This window comes from Mesoplodon densirostris, chromosome 3, assembly GCF_025265405.1.
Source record: "Mesoplodon densirostris isolate mMesDen1 chromosome 3, mMesDen1 primary haplotype, whole genome shotgun sequence".
Lineage (NCBI taxonomy): Eukaryota > Metazoa > Chordata > Mammalia > Artiodactyla > Ziphiidae > Mesoplodon > Mesoplodon densirostris.
In genome coordinates this window covers 36,312,000-36,339,677 of record NC_082663.1, presented here as the reverse complement: position 1 = coordinate 36,339,677, position 27,678 = coordinate 36,312,000, and the positions used below count along the sequence as shown (strand labels likewise).

At 41.2% G+C, this 27,678-nt stretch overlaps 1 protein-coding gene and 1 non-coding gene across 2 annotated transcripts in view; both read right to left on the bottom strand.

Annotated features, from left to right (window-relative positions):
* GHR (growth hormone receptor) overlaps positions 1–27,678 on the bottom strand; it is a 290,282-nt gene that overhangs the window by 89,050 nt on the left and 173,554 nt on the right. Inside the window, exon 3 of the mRNA XM_060091665.1 lies at positions 775–840. Within this exon, the coding sequence (XP_059947648.1) occupies positions 775–840 (66 nt within the window). The remainder of the gene's footprint in view (positions 1–774; positions 841–27,678) is intronic.
* Positions 10,597–10,741, bottom strand: LOC132487295 (small nucleolar RNA SNORA48). The gene has a single exon (XR_009531583.1). It is a non-coding gene; the product is annotated as a small nucleolar RNA SNORA48 (small nucleolar RNA).

Sequence of the window (27,678 nt, the reverse complement as noted above, 5' to 3'; positions counted from 1 at the left end):
AGTATGGAGATTTCTCAAAAAACTAGAAATAGGACTACCATATGACCCAGGAATTCCACTCCTGGGTATATATCCACAGAAAACAAAAACACTAATTTGAAAAGATATACTCACCCCAATGTTCACAGCAGCATTATTTACAATTATCAAGGTACGGAAGCCACCTACGTGTCCATCAACAGATGAATGGATAGAGAAGATGTGTTGTATGTACAATGGGATACTACTCAGCCATAAAAAGAATGAAATTTTGCCATTTGCAGCAACATGGATGGACTTGGAGGATATTATGCTAAGTGGAATAAGTCAGACAAAGACAAATACTGTATGATATCACTTATATGTGGAATCTAAAAAAATAAACAAACTAATGAATAAAACAGAAAAGAAGCAGACTCACAGATATAGAGAATAAACCAGTGGTTACCAGTGGGGAGAGGGAAGCAGGGAGGGGCAATACAGGGGTAGAGGAAAGAAAGGGTTATTATGGGATTATATGAAATCATTTGCATGAAACTTTTGAAAATTGTAAAGAATTTTGGAATTGAAAGAATCTTTTGTTCAATTAAAAAAAAAGGGAAAAAAAAGAAGTAGCCTTGCTGAAAAGTTGAAAAAGAAATTCTGAAAAAAAACTTGTTAGTTTGCCTGTGCAATTTCAGTCATTCATTCATCCAGTTACCATATCCCAAATAAAATAGGGAAAGGACAGTAGCTTAAATTACAGTAAAACCTGGACAATATCATTGAAGGCAGAAAAGGGAGTGAAATTCTTACTTGTCTCTAGGCCTGGATGGACTCTCTGTAGACTCTGAGATGCTCTGACAAGGATAGCTGGTGTGGCTGGAACAGAAAGCGAAGAAAACCATTAGTTATCCCTATAAAAAGTGGTCTGATGTGACTTTGTTACAATCTCATTTTCAAATGTCAAAATGTGACCAGGCCCAACCTCACAACAATTCTCCCCTTTTTCTTTCTTTCTTTTTCAAACTAAAATTGCACCTACCCTCTAAAAAGAACTCCTAAATGTTCAGAGCAAATGGAAACCTTCTGGTCTTAGTTGCCTCTGGTCTCATGCCTGGACACAGTCAAGAAGGATGAAAAATTGCCTTCCTACAATATTTGAGTCCAAACTTAAGTCTTGCTTGTGAAAACAAGAAGGAACATAAATTCTTTTTAAAAAGAGTATTAAAAACAGTTCAGGGCCTCCCTGGTGGCGCAAGTGGTTGAGAGTCCGCCTGCCGATGCAGGGGATACGGGTTCGTGCCCCGGTCTGGGAGGATCCCATATGCCGCGGAGCGGCTGGGCCCGTGAGCCATGGCCGCTGAGCCTGCGCGTCCGGAGCCTGTGCTCCGCAACGGGGGAGGCCACAACAGTGAGAGGCCCGCATACCGGAAAAAAATAAAAATAAAAAAAATAAATAAAAAAAAATAAATAAAAACAGTTCAGTCAAAAGCATTTATTCTTAGAAATAAACATGTGAGCAACCCTGGGAATAGGGAAGGAATGAGGGGAAGTGAGAAGTTGGACAAGAGGGGGACAGACCTTTAGGACACGAGATGGCAATGAGTCATCTATTATAAAAGCAGTTTTAATTTTATTGATACTAGTATTAGGTTGCATTAAAGACAGGAAAAATGGACAATGATCAATGTAGTTATCACTGAACTGGTTGAACTGCAAACACCTCAGCTACAAAAGTATTGTAACTGTTATCTGGGCTTGGTGGAGAAGGGGGTGTCTCCAAGATTCTTCCCATCCCATCGGGCTATCCGTGGGTTATTAGAGAGGCAGTTTGGTCCAGGCCCACAACAAACACAGAGCATTACCTCAAAGCAGTGAAGCTGCTGATGCTTTGGGTCCTCAATAGAAACCCACAGTAACAGTGCTAAGAAATCTTTCTTTGATATGAAAAAAGGAAGAGGAAGAAAATGAAGATGCATGGGCAGTGAGCTGGCCCACACCCATCTCCCTGAATTTCAGGGAGGGTGAATCCTGTCCATCTGTCCTGATCCACTTTTCAATGTGCTTTTTTAACTAACTCTTCTCACCTGGCTAACCACTAGGCAGCTGTGGGGTCTGAAATTCAGAATATAGAACCTAACAGAGGAAGTTAAGATCCTTTCACTAAATGCTGCAGAATTCTAACACGTGAAAGTTTTTGCAGCCTGGGCATATCAGTGAGGGTGTTCTTCCAAGCGAAGTTAGGTTTGGGGGGCTTTGGCGAATTAATATTTTAAATTCTGTGTGACTATTAGCTCTGGAAGGGTTTCTTTTCAGTCTCTCTCTAAATTTTAATATTAACTTCATCTGTAGAAGCTCATTTACTCCCAAATACAATAAAGAGTTATGACAGAAAGCAAATGGAATACACGTTTCCCTAGAGTAGATAATGTACTACACATTGATTTTAACGTGACCAGAAAGGAAAACTGCATTTTATGAAAATCCCCTCAAGTCTACTCACTGTCTTGATATCCTTAGTCTTTATTATTACCATTGTCTAGACCCCAACCCCTGCCTTTAATTCCTTACTACAAATCAGAGAACACTTTATTAGCCCTTGCCCTAAACTGGGCACCAGAATGTTATTTTTGGTCAAGGTTTGGCAAGTTTGTATAACTTCCAACTGTGAATGACCTATTTCACTGAAAACTATATGTGCCTTGAGAAAGTTCTGATAGCTCAAAAAAAGAGGAAAATTAAGTCAATCATGGGATGACATGCAATCATGTGTGTTATTTTTGTCAAAATTATCCAGCAAGTTTGTCTCAATTTTCAGCTTGAAAATGAGTAAACAGACACCAGTTTCCAGGCTCAGATCAGCAGGAAAGTTGACGAATTTCTCCAGAATGATGACTGATATGGAATGTGGGCATCAGTTATGAGGCCCCAAGGAGCCCACAGAGCCAAACCTCAGGCCCGGAAATGCTTGGGGAGCAATGGCCACCCTTGACTCTTCCCAAACCAGGATTTTGCTTTCTTTGCAGACAGACGTCTGGTGCTTTTCTCCTTATGGTGTATTTGGTAACATTTTCATGAAGCAGAAAGTCTTACTCAGCTAACACCCTCCACAGTATGTGAGGAATCAAGGCATAAAAGGAACAAATGGCATTCTTGGGGAAGAACCACAGCTTTATGCCAGTGCCGACAGGGTGCTGATTACAAATCGAGCACAATGAGCAAAACTGTGCCATCTTAGCAAATGGAGATGTCACCCTCGGTCGTCAATTTTAGTGTCCAAGCCGTCCTCACTGTCTAGAAGTGCCGAGCGATGGAGGAAGACAAATGAAGGGTGACAATAAGCAGAGAATCACAGCTCCAGTATATCCCATTGGAGCTTTTAAATGCTGGCATTATAAAATGAATTAGCTACAGCCCCTGGCCTTGGTGAGCCCACTACTTCCGGGCAGGGATCTATAAATGAAGGAGTGGTCAGCATTGGAGGCGCAATGTGGTAGCCCTTAACGGGTCTGGACAAGCTCCCTGGGGAAGGTGACCCCTTGGACAGGCGCTGAATTTGGGATAAATAAGAAATGAAAAGGAAAGGAAAGGGCAGTTGGAGCCAAGGCAAGCACTGCATAAAGACAGGGATAAGACACAACCTAGGCATGTAAAGAGCCACGATCTGTAGGGAGTGGGTGTAGCAGAGCTGACCTAGGATGTGTGGAGAGGTCAAGGGCATATTGGGAATGGTCTTTCCAAATAACTTAATCGTGGGACTGCCCTGGTGGTCCAGAGGTTAAGAATCCACGCTTCCACTGCAGGGGGCACGGGTTTGATCCCTGGTTGTGGAACTAAGATTCCACATGCTGCGTGGTGCAGCCAAACATAAATAAATAAAGAAAGAACTGAACTATGATCCTGAAAACACTGGAGAACGAGCACTTTGCAGTGCCTTGAGGCAGAGCTTCTCGTGGTGGACTCCCTAAGAAGAACTGTAATCTATCCCCTCTTACTTAAGTCCAGCCTTGTGCTCAGCTTCCCAACTATGGCACACAATTGGACCTCAGTTTCTGTCTGTAAAATGGGGACCGTCACAGTATCTACACATGTGAGGTTTAAGTCAGTTAATACATGCAATATATTAAATATGCAATATAATAAGTGCTTGGTAAAGGTTAGATATTCTTCTTGTTATTATTATTGTCACTTATTATTGCTACCACTACCCTGAAAGTAAGAGCCCATCTTTTCCAACAAAGAATTTGACAATGTTTTTACACTAGACTTTGTGAGCTTAGGGCTTTGCACATATGAGGACAGGATGCTGTCCTAAGCCCAGCAGGACCCACTCTATTCAGGTCCTCCTGCACAGGCTGGATGCAGGCAGTGGGACTTTGGGGAAGTAGGGTCAGCAGCATCGGGGATGGTAATGTGCCTGGGACTAAATGCCGTCAATTCCAGTTCTTGTAAGTTGGTGAATTCCCTATTATATCAGTAAGAAAGCTAGCATGGGAGAATCAATGTTCTGGTGAGTACTGTAACTTACCAGTTGTGCAGCAATGGCATTAGAACCAGCCACGAACAGACAGTGCAAACACAAGTAGGTAAACCAAGATACTGCATATGGTACCAAACGTAAGGTAGATAGATAGTGGGAAGCAGCGGCATAGCACAGGGAGATCAGCTCGGTGCTTTGTGACCGCCTGGAGGGGTGGGATAGGGAGGGTGGGAGGGAGGGAGACGCAAGAGGGAAGGGATGGGGGAACAGATATATATGTATGACTGATTCACTTTGTTATAAAGCAGAAACTAATAAAAATAAATAACTAAATAAAATTTAAAAAAAAAGATACTGCATATGGCAATAATTTTACATGACAGGAGATAACGTAAAGGGCCTCACAGGGCATCTGCCATAAAATAAGCATCGGTTAGTGTCAGCTATTGTTATCATTATTAGCTTATGGTTACTATAATGATAATGATGATGTAACTATCATGAAATCTCTATTTGAAGACTTCCTCTGATTGCAGTAATCATTTTACAGTATATACATGTATCAAATCATTGTGTTGTACACAAACTTGAACAGTATTTTATGTTAATTTTATCTCAATAAAGCTGGAAAAAAAAAGACTTCCACTGAGAGGTTTTGCTTTCTCCCTCAGGCAGGTAAGCTGTCCTCCACCCAAGAGTCCTAGAAACCATTCTTACATCCTTTGCTGTAACTGCTTATTTTCCTGTGCCCTATGACACACAGCAAGTTTCTTGAGATGGGTATTGCTTTTATCTTTGTAACCTCTGTTAGGAGCACAGGGCATGGCACCTAGTAGAAAAATAAGGCTTGCTAAAGAAATGAGGTAGATGAATGACAAATGCTTTAAACTTTGGCTTCCGAACTAAAAGGGGATGAAAGCAAAATTGTTTATTCTCAGTAAATTATCTTTCCTTGTAAATCTCAAGTATGCGTGACTATTTTTCCTGCCTTTTTGAAGTGTATTTATCCTTGTGCATATTCCAAAAATTTTCCCAGCTTGGATTTCAACCTCAAAGCTCTTTCCAGACCCACTTTTTTCTTTCTGCCCTTTTTTCTCTATCAAACTATGATCACCATCACGGAAGAGTATTCAATTTAAAGCCCATATCTCCTCCAGATATGCAGCCTCCTTGCAATAAGGCTGAAGTTCAAGCTCACTGTCTGGTCATATTGATGCCATGCCCCAGACCATCCTGCTGCCTCTGAAGGGGCTGGCTGATGGCAAAGTCAAAAAATGTGTGTGAGGTGTTTACATCTCACGTTTATTGTGCCCTTAAAATGTACCAGGCACACACTTCAGGACATTTTATGATTTTTTCCATTTTATCCTCACAACAACCCTCTGAAGTGGATATTATTAGTTACATTGTATGAATGAGGGTCAAAGAAATAACTTGCCTAAGGCCACCCAGCAATTATATGGCAGAGGCCAAACTGGAACTGGAGTCAGATTCTGACTCCACCCCACTCTACTGTTTCCCATACTTGTCTGATCATCAAGATCTACTGTGGCATTCATTCATTCATTCATTTACTGAAGTCTAGTTGATTTAACTGTGGCATTTGTTAAACATACAGATTCCAAGGCCCTGTGCCAGCTCTACAGAATATGAATCTCTAGGGCCCTGGTCAATCTATATGTTGGCAAGGTCCTGAGAATCTGTATGCTTACCCTGCACGCTCCATCCCCCAGCCAGGTGATTCTTATGACATGACACGCTTGGAAAACTGTTCACTGGCCACTACTTTCTTGCTCTGATCAGTCACTGTGTCCTCTGTGGGGTTCCCCTTCTGGGGGTCCCCCACTAAGTGTCCACAGCTGGTGTTCATGACTTGCGCAGCCTGATTTATTTGAATGCTGCAAACATTCTGGAAAGTTACACTGATGGGGCCAGGTTGTTGAGGCTCTGGGCGGAAATACCCTTCAGGGGTCAGTTCACGAGGAAGCAGGTAGGACTTGCAACACCCTGGCAGCCAGGCCTCTTCCTTTTGCTCTGTCATCGAGTGATATCTACACAGCAGGTCCTGGGGCTGCAGAGGTCATCTTGGTCGTGGCTACCCCTTGGCACACCAAGTCCTGGGACCGAGTGCAGTGACAATTCTAAGCTGGAATTTCGTTTCTTTTGCGGCTCACTGGCTAAATTGAATTTCCATCCATAGTTTCTCCTGAAATAAAATGTATTATCTCCTACACATCATGGCTCTTGGCAGCTCTAAAGAAGCCTGTGTAATCTGAACAGGAAATCTCTGAATCTTTCAGACAGCATTACCTCCCCAGATCTCCACTAGGGAATGTGCTTCTTCTATACTTGAACAGTAAATCAGAGAGCACATTACATAAGATAATTTAAACAAACAAAAAACGGAGCTGTGAAATGATGCTGGTGGTTTCACACACCTTTTAATGCTAAAAAAGCTGCTTCACAAACAATCTACAACAATTTTGGAGGAGAAACTGGTGTCATGAAATGAAGCACATGCTGAACTAAATCTGCAGCAGCCATATTTCGCTGTAAATGCTTTTAGAGAGTAGCTGGACCTCGAGGTAAGAAGAATCAACGTGCAATGAGAAATCATAAAGACCTTCTTTTCCCGCAGGTCTACCTCTGGCTTAGTGGACAAATGTGCAAGTTTCCTAACAACTTGAAGCTTCACATATTCCTTTCCTGTCTGGCAGTGCTCTCCTTGGTGAGTTAAAAAAAAAAAAAAAATCCTCCTGACACAAGTTTATGCACATACCGAGGACATCTGCTTGCAATTAAAGACAGAAACGAGGGCCTGACTTTTCAAACGTAGCTCTTTGAGTGATAAGGCCAGTTAGGGGTGCAGTGACTTAAGGAGAACACATTGGGGGGTGCTTTAAAAAAAAAAGTATGAAAAGGAGCAGTTAATATGCATGCTGGGTCTCAGCTGGCTTGCATCTTCCTTCAGCAAAGCTTCCCAGCAATTCCTCTGGCTTTCCCTTCCAACTGCTACAAGAACAGTGAAACACCCTGCCCAGCTAGCGGCCCTTAAAGCTGCTTCTCATTATGGAGAACAGCAAGGGTGTCAACACCAGGCAACGGGCGGAAAGCCATCACTCTGTGCCATGTGATAGCAGGAGCCCAGGGGAATCACAGCCCTGCTAAGAGAAGCAAACAGAATCCAGGTTGGCACTGGACCATTATCAGTCCTAGGTGGCTAGGCAGAGGCATAGGACTGGGACCGGAAGGATAGACAGAGTATTAAAAGGTCAGACTGAGGTGTAGGGAGAAGGGCAGAGGTGTCTCTTCCTCTATAATGTTGCCTTAGATGTTTTTAATACCTGTGAATCCACTCATTAAAGCAATAGAGTCAGACGTTTTAATAAAGCCCAAAGCTCAGATGGTGACTCATAGATGATGTGCCAGACCTGGCACCTCTTCCCAGCTCTGTGTTCAGTGACATCATGTCATTAATAACTTGAAATCAGCCATAGTGGGAATACTTACACCATAAAATTTGGTGAATGCTCCAAATCAAGGCTTTCTGCCATCTAAGTCTGTGAAAATTCCATTCATCTTTCAAGATGAGTGTGTCTTCTCCTCCATGATGCATTTTAAAATTTTCTCCCAGATGGGATCCATGTCTCCATCCTTTGTGCTTTCACACAATAGCCGGACCACGGCATCTCTTATTCCCTGCCTGGTACCTCAGTTATCGGATCTGCCCAGTGAAGGATAAACTGGGCGTTTGAAGGCAAGGACCCTGTCTCCTCCTTCTGACCCACCGCATCATTAGCACAGCTCCTTCAATATAGTGAGTGCTCAATACACATGTGTGAAATTACTGAACATCTCACTGGGGAGTCTTTCGAGAAACGCTGTGAGGCACCATGACTTTACTTACATCACTTTGAATTTAGCAGACATTTTGTGGTCTCTGGAGTCTCAACTGGCACAGAAGATTCTAAAGCACATCATTAGATGACAAGTGTCCTCCTGGGACCGTGAATGCTCAAACTTGAGGCAAAGTCAGTGCATTTCAACTCATTTTCATGGTATTGAGCCACTTAATAGTGCTCAGTGAGGGGAAGAACTAATGAACATAGGATCGTTTAACGTCCTCACCTGCCTTCCTGTCACCTGGATAGGTGCGTTTGCTTGGTTTTGGCTACAGCAGAGAGCCAGTGTTTTGATACCGAGGTGTGTAGTCCGTGCCCATTTTACTAGGCTGAGGCTGGTAGTAGGGACTTTTAAGTCCTGGGGATCAGTTGATGTGGCAAATTCATGGATCTCCTTGTTGAGACCAGGCAGCGTTTCAGAAGCACAGCACGGTAAAGGTGTCCTAGGCTGGCATATACTTTGTCCGAGGTTTAAAGTTGTATTTTCCCCTCTCTGGCCAAAGGCACCTTTTACAAACAGGTTGGTCTGAGCTGCCACTCTTGCCTCTCGTTCCCAAGCTCCACTTATCAATTTCCATGGAACATTTCTTGAACAAAATCCTATTCCCTTGGGAGGTAGGTATGTGAGAGGCACTGAGAGGTCAGAACTGCAGTGTGTGAGGTGCCAGGTGCTGTCCTCGACGCTGGGGATGCAACGGTGAGGAGCGTGGAGGGAGGCCTGCCTTTCTGGGTGTACAGTCTGCTGTGTGCAGAGGGAGACAGATAAGCCAATGGATGATGCCAGGTAGCAGGGGAGGGCACTGAGATGTGGGGAGAGGAGCTATCAGAGACTTGGAAGCAGCATGAAAGAGTGTAGGCCCTAAGGTGGGACTAGGGGCCAGAAAGGAGGTCGGTGTGGGAGGCGCAAGGGGAGAGAAGAAGGAACAGAGGGAGGGAGGGGCGAAAAGAAGCATTTGAGGTCACGGCGTGCCAGGGGCCAGGTCTTGCACCGTCTTGCAGGCCAGGGTAAGGCCGTGTGGACCGCTCACTATGTCACCGTGTCAGGTTCCATGAAAGGGACTCCAGTGAGTGGGAGCTACTATTGCTTTCTCATTAGGTGTGTCCTTCCCACTTGAATCCTTCGCTGTAATAGTTGGGAATTGGGAGGTGTTGGCGTTGGGTCCCGAGGCTTTTTGCTGTATGGCTTTAATTCACTAATTACACTTATCCCACTGTACTTGGTCTGGGTTACAGACACAAGCCAGAGGGCCATTTGTTTGTACAAGACATAATTATCAAGCACCTATTGTGCATAAGGCACTCTACTAGGCATTGGGATATGGTGGTGAACAGACTACCATAGGGCCCAAGGTTCATTTCCCTCTATTCCCCTAAATGGATCCTTAGTCCCTGACCAATGCATCTCTTTGCCATCTGGTACATTCCGGATTCTAGGTCTTTGCTCACCTTATATCATTCTCCTTGTTCTCTCCAGAATGGGGAGAAGATCAGAGGTAACTCCCATCTATGGAGTGGGGATAATCATTCAGAAAATGAAACTGATCTATATAAAGTACTTCACAGAATGTCTGGCACAATAAAAAAAAAAGAATTAAATAATACCATTTGCAGCTACACGGATGCACCTAGAGGTTATCATGCTAAGTGAAGTAAGTCAGAAAGAGTAAGACGAACACCATATGATATCACTTGTATGTGGAATCTAAAATATGACACAAATGAACATATCTACGAAACAGACTCACAGACATATAGAGAACAGACTTGTGGTTGCCAAGGGGGTGGGATGCAGTGGGGAGGGAAAGATTGGCAGATGTAAACTAGTATATATAGCAGGGGTCCCCCAACCCGTGGGCCGTGGACCGCTACCAGTCCGTGGCCTGTTAGAGACTGGGCCATGCAGCAGGAGGTGAGCGGCAGGCCAGCAAGTGAAGATTCATCTGCCGCTCCCCGTCGCTTGCATTACCACCTGAACCATTCCCCCCAACACCCCCGCCCCGGTGTGTGGAAAAAGTGTCTTCCATGAAACCGGTCCCTGGTACCAAAAAGGTTGGGGACTGCTGATATGTAGGATGGATAAAAAACAAGGTCCTACTGTATAGCACAGGTAACTATATTCAATATCCTCTGATAAACCATAATGAAAAGAATATGGAAAAGAATATATATATGTATAACTGAGCCACTTTGCTGTATAGCAGAAATTAACACAACATTGTAAATCAACTATACTTTTTTTTTTTTTCCAACATTTTATGTGCCCCAGCCATGAAACAGCTCTGGCCACCAACCCAGGCATCAAGCTACGACGAATAAAGGACTAGACATCTGCTTTGCCCCTGACGGACACAAGAGCACCACCACCAATCAGGTGTCTCTTTGCCCATTGCCAGGGGGTGTAAATCAACTATACTTTAATAAAATTAAAAAAAATTTTTAAGTAAAAAAAAAAGAAAATCTCTGGCACATAGTGTTTATGAGTACATACAGTTCACTGAGAACAGTTAACGGCATTTATATATGCCACTCATCGGACAGTTATGTCCTATGCTGATTCTCACACTATTTAGTTTGTGTTTATATATTTGCCCCCTCAATTAGATTACAAGTCCCTTCAAAGTAGGAATCAACCCTTCCTAACCCTGCACATATTAGGCCCTCCATTAATATCTGTAGTATGATGGCTAGCTGGCCTTTTGATTGGTATCTATGAGATTACAGGTTTTATTGGTTAACAAAGATTCTTAGTGGAAGTTCATGTACACTTTATAGATATGTTTGTCACAATTTTATATGGTAAAAGAAACATAAAAGTTTGACACAGGTTCTCTCAGATACTTGACTCAAAATTTTTAGATTCATTTTCTGAAGCCCAGTTTTGGAAAGAAATTATTGAAACTCTGTAGCTAACATGCAACCAGCTCCAAAAATTATTTTGCAGCAGAAAATAGAAGCTCTACCAAAAAGTGAATGGAGATGGATAAGGTGACAATCCACTATAGACACGTATCTTGGCAGAAAGGTACCTGAAGCTTACTTTTTTGAACTTTGTCCTTTTTGTTGTGCCTTCTGTAGTTTTGGCTCCAGTGAGAAGCAACCCTTATGGGCGCTGAAGCTTAACCCTAAATCTAACTTCAGAATTCCCAAAATGGACAGTTAAAATTAGAGTCAAAAGAGTCCATCAAATCACATAACAACAGTTTAAAGCAGAAAATTATACTGGGTGTGAAAAAAAATTTATGACATTTTTCTGGAAGGAATATGTTTCAACTGAAGAGGAGATCCATTTCTTTGTATCTATCTACAGGGCAGGCAAAGTCTTATAGTCTAAAATATAAGCTTTGATTCCTTGCTGGAATTATGTGTAGTGTGGTGACAATATGACATAAAGAAAAAAAATCAAAAGCCTTATTGATCATCCATATGTGGCCACTGCTCTGGCCATACGTGGAAAGGGTTGGAAAGGATAAAATGTGGTTCCTACTTTGAAGGGACTTGTAATCTAATTGAGGGGGCAAATATATAAACACAAACTAGTGCAAGAATCAGCATAGGACATAACTGTCCAATGAGTGGCATATATAAATGCCGTTAACTGTTCTCAGTGAACTGTACTGTACTCATATACACTATGTGCCAGAGATTTTTTTCTTTTTTACTTAAAATTTTTTTTTTTAATTTTATTAAAGTATAGTTGATTTACAATGTTGTGTTAATTTCTGCCGTGCACAGTATGCCTCTGTGTCAGCCTGAAGGGGTGCCCTGCCCATAGGCTTTCTGGCGGGACAGGGACACTGTATGGCTTTAAGTGTTCCCTGATTGAAGGTGGGAAAAGCAGCAGTGAGCCAAGTTCTGAACAGAGTTTTTACTGTGCTGAGGCCAGGAGGTGAGGGGGAGGGAGAGGGACAGGACTCCCACACAACTTCTGCCCTGCTCTACTTTCTGGTAGATATAAGTTAAAAAGGCTGAGAAAGACACCTTTGGGTAGATGGGACAAAGGAGGATCTGGGACTCTATACAGTTCAAGTTTAGGAAATCTGCAGCAAATGCAAATATATATATGTATATATATAACACGTATTATATATAATTTATATTATTTAATTTATATTTAATTTACATTTTATTTATATATATATTTAATGAACTTCTAAGCAGCAGCTAGTGAAACTGAAGAGCACCCAAAATAATATGTATGACTATACAGATCCTGCCTCAGTCTTGTCTGCTATTAGCCCCCTGCTCTAAATTGGAAAAATTTGAATGGCCTAGTTTCTTTTCAGTGGAAGGAGCATGTAAGGAAAAAGGATCTAGAGAAGCCAGAAATGGTTGGGCCACAAATGTCATTTCAAATGAAAACTACAAGAGGACATTTCTCTTTCTAAAGAATAACATCAAAAAACAATTTTAAAAACTTATCTGGAAAGTACGCTCATTTTTGAGTCATTAGGAGTTGTGCTCCCAAGAAGCATCTTTCCTGTTCCCAGATCTTTGAAGCCCTGCCTGAATGACTGACTCCACTTCCTATTTTCTTCTCTTTTGAATCCTCTTCAGCTGTGTTTCTGACCTTTCCCCTCCACTAAACCTGTTCTTGTCAAATTCAATGGTCTCTTCTCTTTCCTTATATGACTCAACTTTTCAGATGCGTTTGACTCAGCAGACCATTGCCTTTTAAAGATACACTCTTTGCCTAGCTTCCATGATGCCAAATTTGCCTGGTTTCCCTTTTACCTCACTGGCTGTTCTTTCTTGCTCACCTTTGCTGGCTTCTCTTCCTCTGCTTTACCCCTAAATATTGTAGTTTCACAGACTCTTCACTTCCCTAGCTTTTCTGCCCCCATCCCCCCCGAAAGGGGAATCTCATCAAGTCTCATGGCTTTAAACATCAGTATATGCTGATGGTTCCAAATTTCCATCTTTAGCCTGAACCTCTCCATTGAACTCCAGGCTCGACTCAGCCTCTTTGGCTTCTTCACTAGATATCCAATAGGTATCTCAATCTTAACACACAACTCTCAAGTAATCCCTGATGAACCCGCTCCTTGTCAACTCTTCACTATCTCTGTAAATTATTTCACCATCCACGCTGGTACTTAATCCAAAACCCTATAGGCCATCTTCATTTCTTCAGTCTCCCTAACTCGTATTCCCTTATTTAACCCTCCGACAAATTATGTCAGTTCCATCTCAATTCACTTCTCTCCTTCTCTTTTGCTATTATTATAGCCCAAGTTCCCAACACCTCTTGCCTAGACTATCAAATAGCTTCCTAATTGGTCTTCTCACTTCCACTTTTGGCCCCCTTCAATTAACTACTGAAACATTAAACAGGGTGACCTTTTAAAAGCATAAATCAGATCATGATACTTCACTAAAATTCTCCATGGTTTCCCATGTAATCAGACTAAAGCCCAAACTCCTTATAATGTCCACCAAGACCTCTTGTGTAGTAAACACGGCTGGTTGTCTACCCAGACTGCCTTCCTCCTTCCTTCTCAACAGAAATGTGATTTTGTTCAGGTAACCGCTCCTCCCCAAGCAGCTCATGTGCCTCAAGGGAAGCCAACCCAACCCCAGCTCCAAGAGTAGGCATAACTGGATGGAGGGTTATTCCCATCCTCTTCTGAACTTCAAGAAAGAGGATGTGACCCAAAGGGAATCTTACTGGGGGGGATTTTAGAAAATTTAAGGGAAAAAATTTACGGAATGCCACAGTCTCCTTGCTTTACCTATTTCACCCCAAACCTGAACATGCAGCTGATACAACTGAGAGGGCAAAGACATCTTTTTTTTTTTTTTTTTTTGGAATTTTACCAACTTGATCAATTTTAATTTTATTTATTTTTTTATACAGCAGGTTCTTATTAGTCATTCATTTTATACACATTAGTGTATACATGTCAATCCCAATCTCCCAATTCATCAAACCACCACCCCAGGCAAAGACATCTTTTGGAAAATGAATTTGAAGCCACTGGATTTAGCCGATCCACAGCCTGCACCAACTCTGTTTTTCTAATTATATGAATTACTTTTCTTATTACTTAAGTCAATTTGCATTTTGCTTCCTGTCCCTTGCTCCTGATCCTGGCTAGTATATTCCAAGAGTGGCCCCTGCTTCCTTTTCTTTCTCCTTGTGCCAACATCTTCTTACCGTTATGCCCCAGACCTGAAACTTGCTGATCATATTCAGACTCAACTCCTGCTGTTCTTAGTACCCCATGATTTTGTGTGATTGGCTCAGGCTTCAGCTCAAATGGTATCTTCTCAAGGATGCTTTCTCTGACCAAATAATCTAAAGGAGTCATTCCCAAGTCACTTGTAGGACATCGCTACGTTTTATTTTCTTCATAGCCCTTATTTATCTTTGTGTTGAGTTCATTTATTTGTATTCTTCTCTATTTTCCTATCTTCACTCCACTAGAATATGTCCTGAGAAAAGCAAGGATCTACTTTCCCAGCACAAAGTAGGCATTTTATAAATATTTGTTGAATGGATAAATGCATGAATGAACCCCTTGGCCCAGTAATAATGGGGACTTTATCTACTTTTTGCTTGTTACCTTATCTGCAACAGATTTAAAAGCTGTAGATGTATCTGTAAATATTTTCCTGGAAACCCTATGAAAATTCCTGACAATTAGCAACAAATAAATGGTTGCTAATTTGCTTAGGGGGGCATAAAGGCTGTTAAAGCAGGCAGAATCTTTGAATGCAAATAGTTGGTAATCTAAAGATTGGCTAGGGCTTCCCTGGTGGCGCAGTGGTTGAGAGTCTGCCTGCCGATGCAGGGAACATGGGTTCGTGCCCTGGTCTGGGAAGATCCCACATGCCGCGGAGCGGCTGGGCCCGTGAGCCATGGCCGCTGAGCCTGTGCGTCCGGAGCCTGTGCTCCACAACGGGAGAGGCCACAACAGTGAGAGGCCCACATACCACAAAAAAAAAAAAAAAAAAGATTGGCTAATATTTTTTCCCAGTCTCCAGAAATGGCATCATCACTGTTTTCTTGGACTTGGACTTAAAATTTTGGATTTCTCATTTTTTCTACCAGTTGTCAGAACATACCATTGGTTCTTTCCCTCCATTATGTGTTTCCCAGGCTACTCCCTTTCTTTCCAACTTCCACTTCCCTAATGAGGCCTCATTTCTTCATCCAGGCCTTATTCCAAAGCTTCCTGTTATCTCTGCCCTGAGCAGGGATTCCAGTCTATTCTCTGTGCAATGTTGGATTAATCTTCCTATAATACCATTTTCATCCTGCCACGCCCCTGCTGATGGACTCAAATGTCACCCTCTTGCTTACTGGATTAAGTCCAAATTCTGCAGCTCAACATTCAAAGCGTTTCTGCAGAAGGCACTGCTTTTCTCTAACTTCTTTCCCACAACTTGTTAACGCAAACACGCTTCAGTCAAGACGGTGTCCCTACGGTCGTCAGACTGTGTTCTCTTTTCTTTCTCCTTTACCTTTTCCTCTTTATCCTCTTCTGCTGAAAGTTTCCATCCTTCCCTCCCTAAGCAAAAATCTCCAACTCCCCGGAGAACACCCCTCCTTCACAAAACCTTCCTTGATAATTGGCTCCCTTCTGACAATCTTTGACATTTCACCTCTCCCCTTGAACTGGCCACTGACGTTCTCCATCAGTGACTTTTCTTGAAAAGACTGCTAAGGAGGAACATGGAATGTAAACTATTCATATACAGTTACTATCATTAGGATAATCTCTCCACACAGGAAAATGTGACCCAAGTGTATGTGATAAACGAGTAGCATAACAGCGTAGGAGAACATGGAGGCTCCAAACATGTTCTTCAAGTCACACTGGAATATGAACTATTTGTAAGACTTATTCCCAATAATTAGAATCTACCCAAAGCTCTCGGAAATAATTTACATTGTTCTCCCTCCTTGGACACCTTCTTACAGTAGATTGGCACAAACTGGTATATTTTAGACATATTAAAATTGATAATCACATAATTTTCTTTAATTAAAACCCACTAAGTATATGTTTATTTTTTCAAATTTCTACTTTTAGAGTGCAGTATGAACAGGTAATCTCCTCTGTTTCTTGAGCTTAACCACAATGTTTAGTATTCATAACTGGCAGCATGTTATAAAGGTAATGGATGACATGTCCATATTGTCTGAAAATGTCTTCCCTAAACCCATTCTTTGAAAATGAAAAATATTGAGATGGCAAACTGATTATGCATCATCATTTCAGTCAACACATTTATAGGGAGCATTGCCTAAATGCCTAGCTCTTTGCTAGGTTCTGTAGGCTAAGAAGTAGTTAAAATAGTTGAAATTCCTGGGCTTAGAAATTTTCATCTGGTCCAGGAGCAAAACTAACAAACCAGATACTACCTGAGGCTCCTAAGGGCTAAAATGGTTACAACTTGCTGATGCACAAGGACTTTGGGAAGTGAGAGAGTGGCACAGTCAGGAGTAGCTTGATAATTTATATGACAGTGATGGGACTGGAATCCATTTTGAAGGCTTGTAGAATGGAGGATGCAGATAGATGGGCAGGAGAGGGAAATAACATGCCCAGGGCAATGATAAAAGGGCAAGACTGGCTCAGAGGAGCATTGCGAAGGACAGATACAGCCATGATGGGGAGTGTGTCTGGGAGGAGATGGGGGAAAAGTTGAACATTTAGTGGAGAGTCAGATGGCCTCAAAACACAGACTTGAAGCATTTGGCAATGTGAACCACTAAGATTCTTGAACTAGAGTGTGATAGGACAAAAGGGCTGTTTTAGGAAATTGAGCTCTTCAGCTGCATGCCTGAGGGACTGGGGAATCCAAGGGGCTCTTGCAATGGCCCAGGAATGACCTCTGAGGGGACTGAGAACATATCCATTATTCTCTATTGTTCTCACTTGTTCAGAAGACCTGGACAAAATAAGGCTTTCTCTACATGGCTTGATTTCTATGTGAAAGTTTCCTTTTCCACATCTCCTGCCAAGTCTCCTAAGGACCATCCCCCTTGTTTCCCTCCTTTAGTTCACAGTGACCTCTTCTTCAGGACTACCCTCACCCTCATGACCATTAAGTACTAAAACACATGAATAATCATAAATTTGTATCAGCTGAGACTTTAAACGCAGAAGGGTCCAAAAATTAACACGAATGTTTGTTTTGAACAGTTTTAACTTCTTGAGAAATAAAAATATGGTAATAAATTTCTATTAAATGTTCCCTTCCTCCCGGCAAAGTTGGCCGTGTCAAATCCCCCTTTCCTCTTGAGGCCAAGCTCCTTTAATGCCATGTTGGAAAGGTTCTAGAAGATTTCAGACACTTTCATTTGATAGAATAACCTCGTGCTGACAGTAAAGACTCAGTCTGTTCATTTTAAAGTAGGGCTGCTTTGACCAAAGAGGGAGCAGAAGGCCCAAGTCTGCCCACTAGGCAGCACTTACTAGCTTCTTTGCGGAAACCACTGATCAAAAGGCCTCTGGCAAAAAGTTTAGAAATTAAAAAACAAAATATTTGATTGAAATTACATTTCAGAGGCTATCTGTACAGTTACCTGAAAATTTATGAGGTGCTTCCGGCAGTGGACTAAAGAATTGTTTCTACTTATTCATTAAATCGACAAATTAACAACTGATAACTTCATATCTACTATATGGCTGGCATGACTCAAAGCTCTAAGGACACAACATTGAAATATCTATCCCTGCCCTCATGAAGGTTATAGTCTAAGGCTATCCTATCTCAATAGCATCAACCTGCTTAAAAATGCCCAAGACAATAACTGTTTTATGACTTTTTTTTTTTTTTGCGGTATGCGGGCCTCTCACTGTTGTGGCCTCCCCCGTTGCGGAGCACAGGCTCCGGACGCGCAGGCTCCGGACGCGCAGGCTCAGCGGCCATGGCTCACGGGCCCAGCCACTCCGCGGCATATGGGATCCTCCCAGACCGGGGCACGAACCCGTATCCCCTGCATCGGCAGGCGGACTCTCAACCACTTGCGCCACCAGGGAGGCCCCTGTTTTATGACTTTTTAAAAGTAGTCCAATTTCTTCAATGAGCAGAAGAAATTAGACTATGATATGAAAAATCTAGGGAATGAATTTGGAAATAAACAAAATCTTAGACAGTTCAATCTCCTTTTCCTCTAGAACTCAACCAACAAAGCCATCATCTGGATGGAAAAACAGTTTCTGGGGAGTATGCAATATGTTAACCTAAGTAAATGTCAAAAGTGACAGCATTATGTACTGAATGCATACTACGAGCAAAGGTTCAAGTTTACATGGTGGGTTATTTCTGTCTCCTCTATTCATTTCTGTTAACAGCTTTGTATCAGTGTATGTGCACAAAAATATCCTTATTTTCTCGTTAGCGTATTTTGCTGTGGAGTTTAAAAAACCCTAAGGGCATATTCTTGTAAACTGCCTAGGTATAGATTTCACGTGAAGCAGGTATAAATTTTTGGCAAAGTCATCGGGGTGCAAAGAATACTGCATTACTGTACTTCTCTAAGATTGATTTGCGTCTCACTCGGAGCCTCCTCAGTTCTTACTAAGTTCATGGGATATTCAATTGCAGCTATTTCTATAGGAAATAGTTCTATTTCCTACTCCTGGGTCAAGGGAGGGTCTTTGGAGGTCTTACACATAGATAAACATTTACAAAAAAAGTATCCATTGTCTTTCTCTTTCTTCTCTTTGGGTCCCAACTCTCCTTAACTCCAGAGGTGCTCACTTCTCTCTCCAACATTTGTAAAAAATCCTAGGAAGAGAAGGTCTGTTCTAGACCTGCAAAATCCCCTGGGGCCAAGAGAAAAAGAAATCTTGGCTGCCTTTGGAATGGGAGCTGGAACAAAACACGGATTAATGCATCAATAATGCTCCTGCCCCATTTGAAATGGCAAATGGCTTGTGTTCACCTTCCATTCTTGTGTCACAGGAGTGTTGAAAGGCAGCATTTTTTAGTCATTAATTCCTTAGAATTGTAACCTAGAATTGTAATTTGTGCTCCTTGCAAAAAACATTCTCTTTGTCCTGTAGAGCTTGCTACTCAAAGCAGTGTGCAGTCTGTGTGCTGGCAGCATCAGTGGCACCTGGGGGCTTGTTAGAAATGCAGATTCTCAGGCCTACCCTACACCTTCAGAATAAGAATCTGCATTTGAACAAGTTCTGCAGGTGATTCATATGCTCCTTAAAGTTTGAGAAGCACTTGTCTAAATGATGTTTCCTCCCTTTTTTCTTTTCCATTTCTCAAACACAAGGCATAATCCTTGCATGTCTTATAGGCCCTGAAAAATCCCTTCCAAATGAGTAATGAAAATTAAGCTTTTAAAAGGGGCTTCTGTCTGTTCTTCAACACTTGGATGAAAACTGTGTCACAACATCTGGAATTAGGTAATCAACAGACTTCCAATGAGAAGAGAGTTCACATTTTCCTTCTGGAGGGAACAAGACATATTGGTGCTCTGGTTCCATTTTCATGCTGCTAATTTTACTAAATTGTGTATGGAGGGACTTCTGAGCTCGGATCAGTGAGCTTTAATTTGAGAGATGAAAGGCCAGCATTTTGGTCCAGGTCCCAAACACAGCTTACTGACTGCTTACTACAGGCAGCAAGAAAAACGTCTTCTGAGCCAGGGTTCAAGTAGTTTTCAAAAGTCATTAGACTTGTGAAAATTCTACCTGGCCTATAAAATTTACACTTGGCCCAAGCATTTACACTTTGCAGTGCCAGTTTATTTTCCAAGCAGATATTCCCTTCTCCTACTGTCCCTAACGTTAAGAGCCAAGGATCAGGAATATCTGCCTGTTAAAAATTCTTCCCCACTCTTCACCCACAGTCGAGATTAGAGAAGAAAAACAGATCAGGTTAACTTAAAAAACAATAATTTCCACATTTCATGGCCTTTAGGTATGTCATTCACTCATTCATTCATTCATTTCTACTTTTGTCCACTTTCAAGTAGCTGTTTTTAAGGCAATTTTATGTCTTCAAGATAATGTCAAAATCAAATACCTGAAATAATTTACGAGGGATAAATTTCCTGCTTTTGAAATGATGCTTTCCAAATTACATAGCTTTCCATAGTGGTGCCTGGTATAGAGTACTACCAAGAAATACTTGGTTTGCTCATTTCTTAAAAACACTTATCAAGTGGCTGTTATGTGTCCAATTAGTTATCATAGATTTAGCAATATAAGACGCAAGGGTTGTGAGAAGTAAAAGTATTAGACAAATCCCCATGCTCAAACAGATTACAGCTTGCTGGAGGAGCCAGATAGGAACATACCCACGGTGGAACAACAGCCAGGATGGGTGAGTATTAGCAAAGCATTGCTAGAGGGCCTTTCCCGAAACGTTGTCTGATGAGTAACTAACCAGAGCAGTGATGTGGTCCAGATCACTGAAAACTGGGAAACCTACATGCAGGAATTAGGACTTGAAGTGGACCCTGGAGGATGGCTAGGTAGAAGTTAGAGAAAGGGAAATGCCAAGAGGCACAGTCATAGAGAATATTATGTACTTAAAGAAACTAATTTCTCCTCTGGAAGAACAATTAGGAAATGAATCCCTGCATTTTGTGACTAAATGAGGCTTAATTGGCAGAAGGTCTAGATCCCGATCTTATACCAATAGTAGGGGAGACTTCAGGGGCTGCACTGCATGCTGGATAGGCTACGAATTTCTGACTAAGGGCCACTGCAGACAACATGTTTGTGAGGCTCTGGACTCTAGAGTCAGCTGGAAATCTCCCCTGGAAGGTGCAGTTCTTACTCTGAGAGCAAGTGCAGTTCTAAGGATAAACAGCTTCCTAAATCTTCATTCAGTCAAATGTCTTGAGCTGAAATTACTTTAAATGGCCACAAGTTTTATAGTACTATTAAAAATCTAAAACAAATAGCAAAAATAACACCACCTAGTAAGTTAACACCAGGAAAATATTTGAGCAATAATTACATGACCTCAGAGATTCCCTGGTCCAGAACCCAGAACCCAGTCATTAGCCAATATTATCCTCAGTATGGTCTTTCCATTCTTCCCATCATTCCTTGTCACTGCCTGATAGAATCACCATCTGACACTGCACAATTAAGTCAAAGTCATTATAAATTCTTGGCCTCTATCCAACGAATGCTTTTTAAATTTTTAAAAATCAATGCCAGAAAAGAGCTTTATCTTTTTCTTTTGGGGCTATGTCTTGTGAAGGAATCAGAAACAGTTACGAAGAGTTTCTAATACTTATGCTCCTTGTGTGGCATATCACCAATCATTGTGAAAACTATTAATGTTATGACAAAATTAAATGGCTTTCCTAGCAGGCCATTTCTGAGAAATATTATGCCTGTGACTTTAGGTCAATTCAATGACACAGCTCATCTTCCCAGAGACTCAAATGGAATGCTTTTTATTTATTTTTTTTTGCATTTCCTTAAATCACAACACTATGGAAACCCATACTGATGTTTTGCTCCAAAACTGTTTTTGTAGTGAAACTTAGAGGATTCATTCATTGCTGAGGCAGAACTAATTCTGTGCGTACATATTCCAGACTTTAAAAAAAATTAAATACCTAAATTTGATGAATTTTCAGCCAGCCTGTCCAAAAGCAAGCAGATAAGCTACTGTTTCTCTGGTACCTCAGAAATAGCCATATTAAAACCAACACACTGGGGCTTCCCTGGTAGCACAGTGGTTAAGAATCTGCTTGCCAACGCAGGGGACAGGGGTTCAAGCCCTGGTCCGGGAAGATCCCACATGCCACGGAGCAACTAAGCCCATGCACCACAACTACTGAGCCTGCCCTCTAGAGCCCGCGAGCCACAACCACTGAAGCCTGCGTGCCTAGAGCCCGTGCTCCACAACAAGAGAAGCCACCGCAGTGAGAAGCCCGCGCACTGCAACGAACAGTAGCCCCGCTCACCGCAACTAGAGAAAGCCTGTGCACAGTAACGAAGACCTAATGCAGCCAAAAAAACCCAACACACTAAGAATTTAGAGACTATTATCACCATTTGTGACTCAGTAAAGGCATTCATATCTTCCCATTCCTGTCGCCTCCTTTACTATTCTTATTATCTCTACCTCTAGGCTCTTGTTCTCCAGCCTTCATTCAGGATAATAATTTTTCATGACAGCTGAGTACAACATTCCCTTCTTCAGCCAAATAACAAAACAACAAACATAAATGATTTCTTTACTGCATTTCCACATATCACCTCCCTGGATGAGAACTTTGGCATTTTGGAAATTTTAAATTCACAATAGGCAGAAATGGGGATGTACTGTGGCTTCACTCTGCATAGTTCCATGGGCACATAGATATTTAATATGGAACAATAATACTAGCTGATAGCTAATAACCACTTTCCATGAGCCATGCACCATGTTATGCACTTTACAAAAATGATCTCTTTTAATTCCTGAAACAATCTCACGAAGCTATGGTGCAAGTGCTCCTATTACCATCATTTTAAAGATATGAATAGTGAAGCACAGAATGGGTGAGTAACTCACCCCAAATCACAAGGCAGTAACCACTGGAACTAAGCCAGGCAGAGGCTCTAGAGCTCATACGCTTAAACCCCACAGTCTAGTTGGTATTTCTTTGAATGTTTGTCTGTGAATTCTTTCAGTTGGATCATCACCAGAATCTGACAGCAGTAAATGAAAGGAAGAAATAAAACAAAATAAAAAGATTGAAGGCTGAAGTTGGAATGGACCTAACTGTTAAATGGGCCATAATTTTAGAGATGAAATAACTGGGTCCCAGAGTGGTTAAGGGACTGCTCAAAACCACATAACTAGTTAGTTGGACTGAAAATATAATCTAGGTCTCCAGCCTTGTCTGTTAAGGGATCTTTCCACTGTGCCATGCTCCCTGACTCCTGATCTGTCATTCCTCTGCCATGTTATTCCTCTGTTCCATGCACGGCTCAGGGCATGGAGATATTCAAAATCACAAGCAGAAGTATGAGTTATAAATTAATACAACAGATTTAAACTGGTGCACATTTTATATATTCATTTTAATGGCTTTCTTTCTACTTAAAAGCTATCATTTACAGGTTCTCTTTTGATAGATAACATTTTAATGACAAGTAAAAATGAAGGAACAGATACAGATATACATATGTATTGGACTAACTGGTTAAATGAAACATTTTTTCACTGTTCTGAAAACTGTAACCTTAACCTAGGCAATATGAATTGCATGTGTGTGAGGACTGAAGCTGAGAGAATGGGAGATAGTGATGTAATAGCGACAGGAATGAATTTCAAAGTAGTTCAAAAGTAGTGGCAACAAGTACCTCTTGCCAGGAGATGAACAAAGTTGCATACTGGGTAGAATTTCTAGTATTTACTACAGAATGGAGATTTGGAAATATAGGGTCAACCCTCTTGCACTGTTGGTGGGAATGTAAATTGATACAGTCACTATGGAGAGCAGTACTGAGGTTCCTTAAAAATCTAAAAATAGAACTACCATATGACCCAGCAATCCCACTACTGGGCATATACCCTGAGAACACCATAATTCAAAAAGAGTCATGTACCACAATGTTCATTGCAGCACTATTTACAATAGCCAGGATATGGAAGCAACCTAAATGTCCAAAAATAGGGGAATGGATAAAGAAGATGTGGTACATATATACAATGGAATATTACTCAGCCATAAAAAGGAATGAAATTGGGTCATTTGTAGAGACATGGATGGACCTAGAGACTGTCATACAAAGTGAAGTAAGTCAGAGAAAGACAAAAATCGTATATTAATGCATATATGTGGAATCTGAAAAAGTTGGTATAGACAAACTTATTTACAAAGCAGAAATAGAAACACAGACGTAGAGAACAAACATATAGACACCAAGGGGCAAGAGGGGTGGAATGAATTGGGAGATTGGAATTGACATATATACACTATTGATACTATGTATAAACTAGATAACTAATGAGAACCTACTGTATAGCACAAGAAACTCTACTCACTGCTCTGTGGTGACTGAAATGGGAATGAAATCCAAAAAAGCGGGGATATATGTATACATATAGCTGATTCACTTTGCTGAACTAATACAACATTGTAAAGCAAATATACTTCAATAAAAATTGAGTTATAAATTAATACAACAGATTTGATATATTCAAACAACCTGTTAAATTCTAGCAGCCAGTGGTAACTACCTACTGAAGAGCTGTTTTAAAATAGTAACTGATTTACTATTTAGCCAGACTTTCTTCCTAAAACTCAGTGTATATAATAATGGATTTTCAAATAAATGATAAACTTACAAAATCCTATCCTGAAAGAATCTATAGTGCATTTGCCTCAACAGAAAGGATCTTAACTGCTACAGATTTGCTTCTGGTTGAAGTTCAGAACTCTCTGACTAGGTGAAGGGCGTTTTTCAACTACTGTATGAAGTCTCCGTGTCCTTTTAGAATTCATATAAATGTCAGAAAGGGGAAACTTGCAAAGTGGGGGGAGGGTCACTATTCGTTCATTCACAAAGTGTTTGTTAGTTGCAACAAGAGTGTTATCCTAAATACCATGCTAGATACAGAGACAGAAAGAAATCAGATGAGTTATCAAAACTTCAAAAAGTTTATTATAGTCTGATAGGAAAGATGAGGCAAACATAAAAATACAGTATAACCTACAACATTATATATATATATAATGTATATATATATATATATATATATATATATATATATATAATGTATACAAGATGTACATAACAAAGGGCTAACATGGTTGAAAAATCTGATGAAGAGGGTCAGGAAAGACTTCATGAAGACCATGGCAATATCTTGAAGATGATGGAATTTGTACCGACAAAGACTAAGTTCTTTATGTAACTACATGTTTATCATCATTCAAATTTCAGCTTAAATGTCATCTCTTCTCTGACCACTCTATCAAAATAGAACCCTTCTCTAATTCTCTGTCAGAGTATTCCGTTCTTTTACTTCTGACACTCTTACATGATTTGCAAGCGTGTATTTGTCTATTGACCTGATTATTATCTGTTGCTCCTCCACTAGATTCAAAGTTCCAAGAAGGTATAAACCACATCCGTTTTGTTCCCTAACATATATCTAGTTCTAAACCTAGGGCTCAGCCCATGGGAAGGGCACACTAAACATATGCTATGAATAAATTCTAGTTGAAAAAACAATTTGAGCAAAGCGATAACAGTGGATAAACAAGAATCATTTAGGACACAGCAAATGTTTCAAAAGAGTTGAAATACAAGGTAAAGTGAAATGGTATATAATTAAGGTTGGAAGGTGGGTTGGGACTAGATTGTGGGAGACTGAACTCCAAGCTAAGGAAACTTGGACTTCATTATTTAGATGCTGGGCCAGCGGGACAATCTGTAAAAGACTGTTTCAGAAAACCTGGGGTATAAGACCACATATGTAAAGATAAGGAAAAAGCATTGAAAATTATTTGAGAGAAGAAATGAGATGACTGTTGAATATGGATATTGAAAATGAATCTAATAGTTAATAAAGGGCCTTCATCAATGTATTTCTTCATCTGAAAGATAACATCTCCAAATTTTGCTTGTACAACCCGTTGCTCCTGAAAGGTTTCAGTGGCCATAAAAATCCATCTCCCAGATCTCCTACTGCACAAAGCATAACTGGCCTATGCCCTCAGTTGCTGTGCTCTGAAACCCATCCAGCCAATGACTTAGCATGACAAGGATGCAATGGCAGGCTCATTCCTGGGAGGGGGGGATTCCTCTGTCAGGTGGCTTTGGCTTGAAGACTCCCCGAGTTGGCTTTGCCAAAACTTTCCTAGCCTTGTACTGCTGTCTAAGGCCTTTCCTCCCTTCCTTCCTCCCTCCCTCTCTTCCTTCTCTCCCTCCTTCCCTTTTTTTCATTCCTTCCTTCATGTATTTCTTCTTCACAGGGGTCAGAACTGCATTGTAGTCTGCAGCTCTCCCAGTCCCTTCTAGTTCCTTCCCCCCTTTTCCTCACAAGCATTTCCTCTCATAAATCTCTTGCATATCTAATCTCCCAGTAAATCCCTTGCATAAGGTCTGCACCTCAGAAAACTCAGGCTAACCGAACAGCCAAACCTTACGTTCCCAGAATCACAACAGCTTGAGAAAAATAAATTTCAACTGGTCAGCCACTAGCAAGCTGCTGCAGAGCTCCCAAAACATTGTATCATGAGCTGATGAGCCACTTAGCTTTGTTTCTTCTCTTAAGAGTGAAGTGTGTGCTCTGGGTAAAGAGGTTGTCAAGCTTTGAAATGAAAAGAGAGGCTCAAGGACTAGAGGGGTTCAGGGCTCAGGTTAGCCTCATTGCCGGTGGGGTGCTTGTCAAGGAGGACCCAGTGGCTGGGAGAACATAGCTAATCTTGGCATTCAGGACTTGCTCTTTTACTTTTCTTTTTCCCCTTGAACATGCTGTCCTCACATTTCCTCTACACTCTTATGATTTATGTCTGGTCTTCTTGCTTTGGAATTTTCTTTCCCCCCCATTGCCACATGAATAAAAAAAGAAGAGTAACTCCTATCACACACTTATAATATTCCACTTCCTGCCATTCAAGGGCCCTCCTGAGAGCCCTGGAAGAGCTTTCATGCCTCCTGCTTTACTATTTAGAGCTATGTTTGCATTTTAATGACAATCACTAAGGCCACTTCGTCTTCCAAGGTTTTCCTTAGTCACTGACCTATTATTTTCCCCTCTTGAGCACTGTACCAAATGACAGAGAACACAGATGTTAAAGGTGATTTTGAATTACAGAAAAGGAGATTGAGATTTCAAATGCTATCTGAAAAGCATTAATCTTGAGAAAGCAAAAAATGACTGTTTTCACAACAATAGAACAGAAATGAATCTGGCCAATTGTGTGTCCTTCTAACCTAATAATTTATTTCCTTCTTTGAACCTGTGATCTAGAAGCTGTTGTGCCTATGAACTCAATCAGGGCACTTATTCTTTACCTTAGGTTCTTTTAAGAAGTTCCTGTGGAGCCGAGCTGCAGTGTTGCATTGGGCTTCTCAGCCTCCAAGATCTCCTCCCACTTCCAGAATCCAGACATAACTTTGAATGTTCCCCTTCCCGGGAGAAAACCAACTGTCAGAGCAGAGACACATTGCCCCCTCCCCCCTCTTCACCTGAGCTGGATCCTGGCTTTTCCTCATCCTCCTCTACAGTGCCCGGTAGACAAGTGCTACTTTGAAAACAGACCTTGTTAAGACTTGTCCTGTAGCTTGGCATTACAGATGTGTTATTAGTGCAATAAGGTGAAGGCTGTCTGCCCAGAGAAATACATAATTTATATAAGAAAATAAATTTCATAAATTAAAAAAAACACAATAC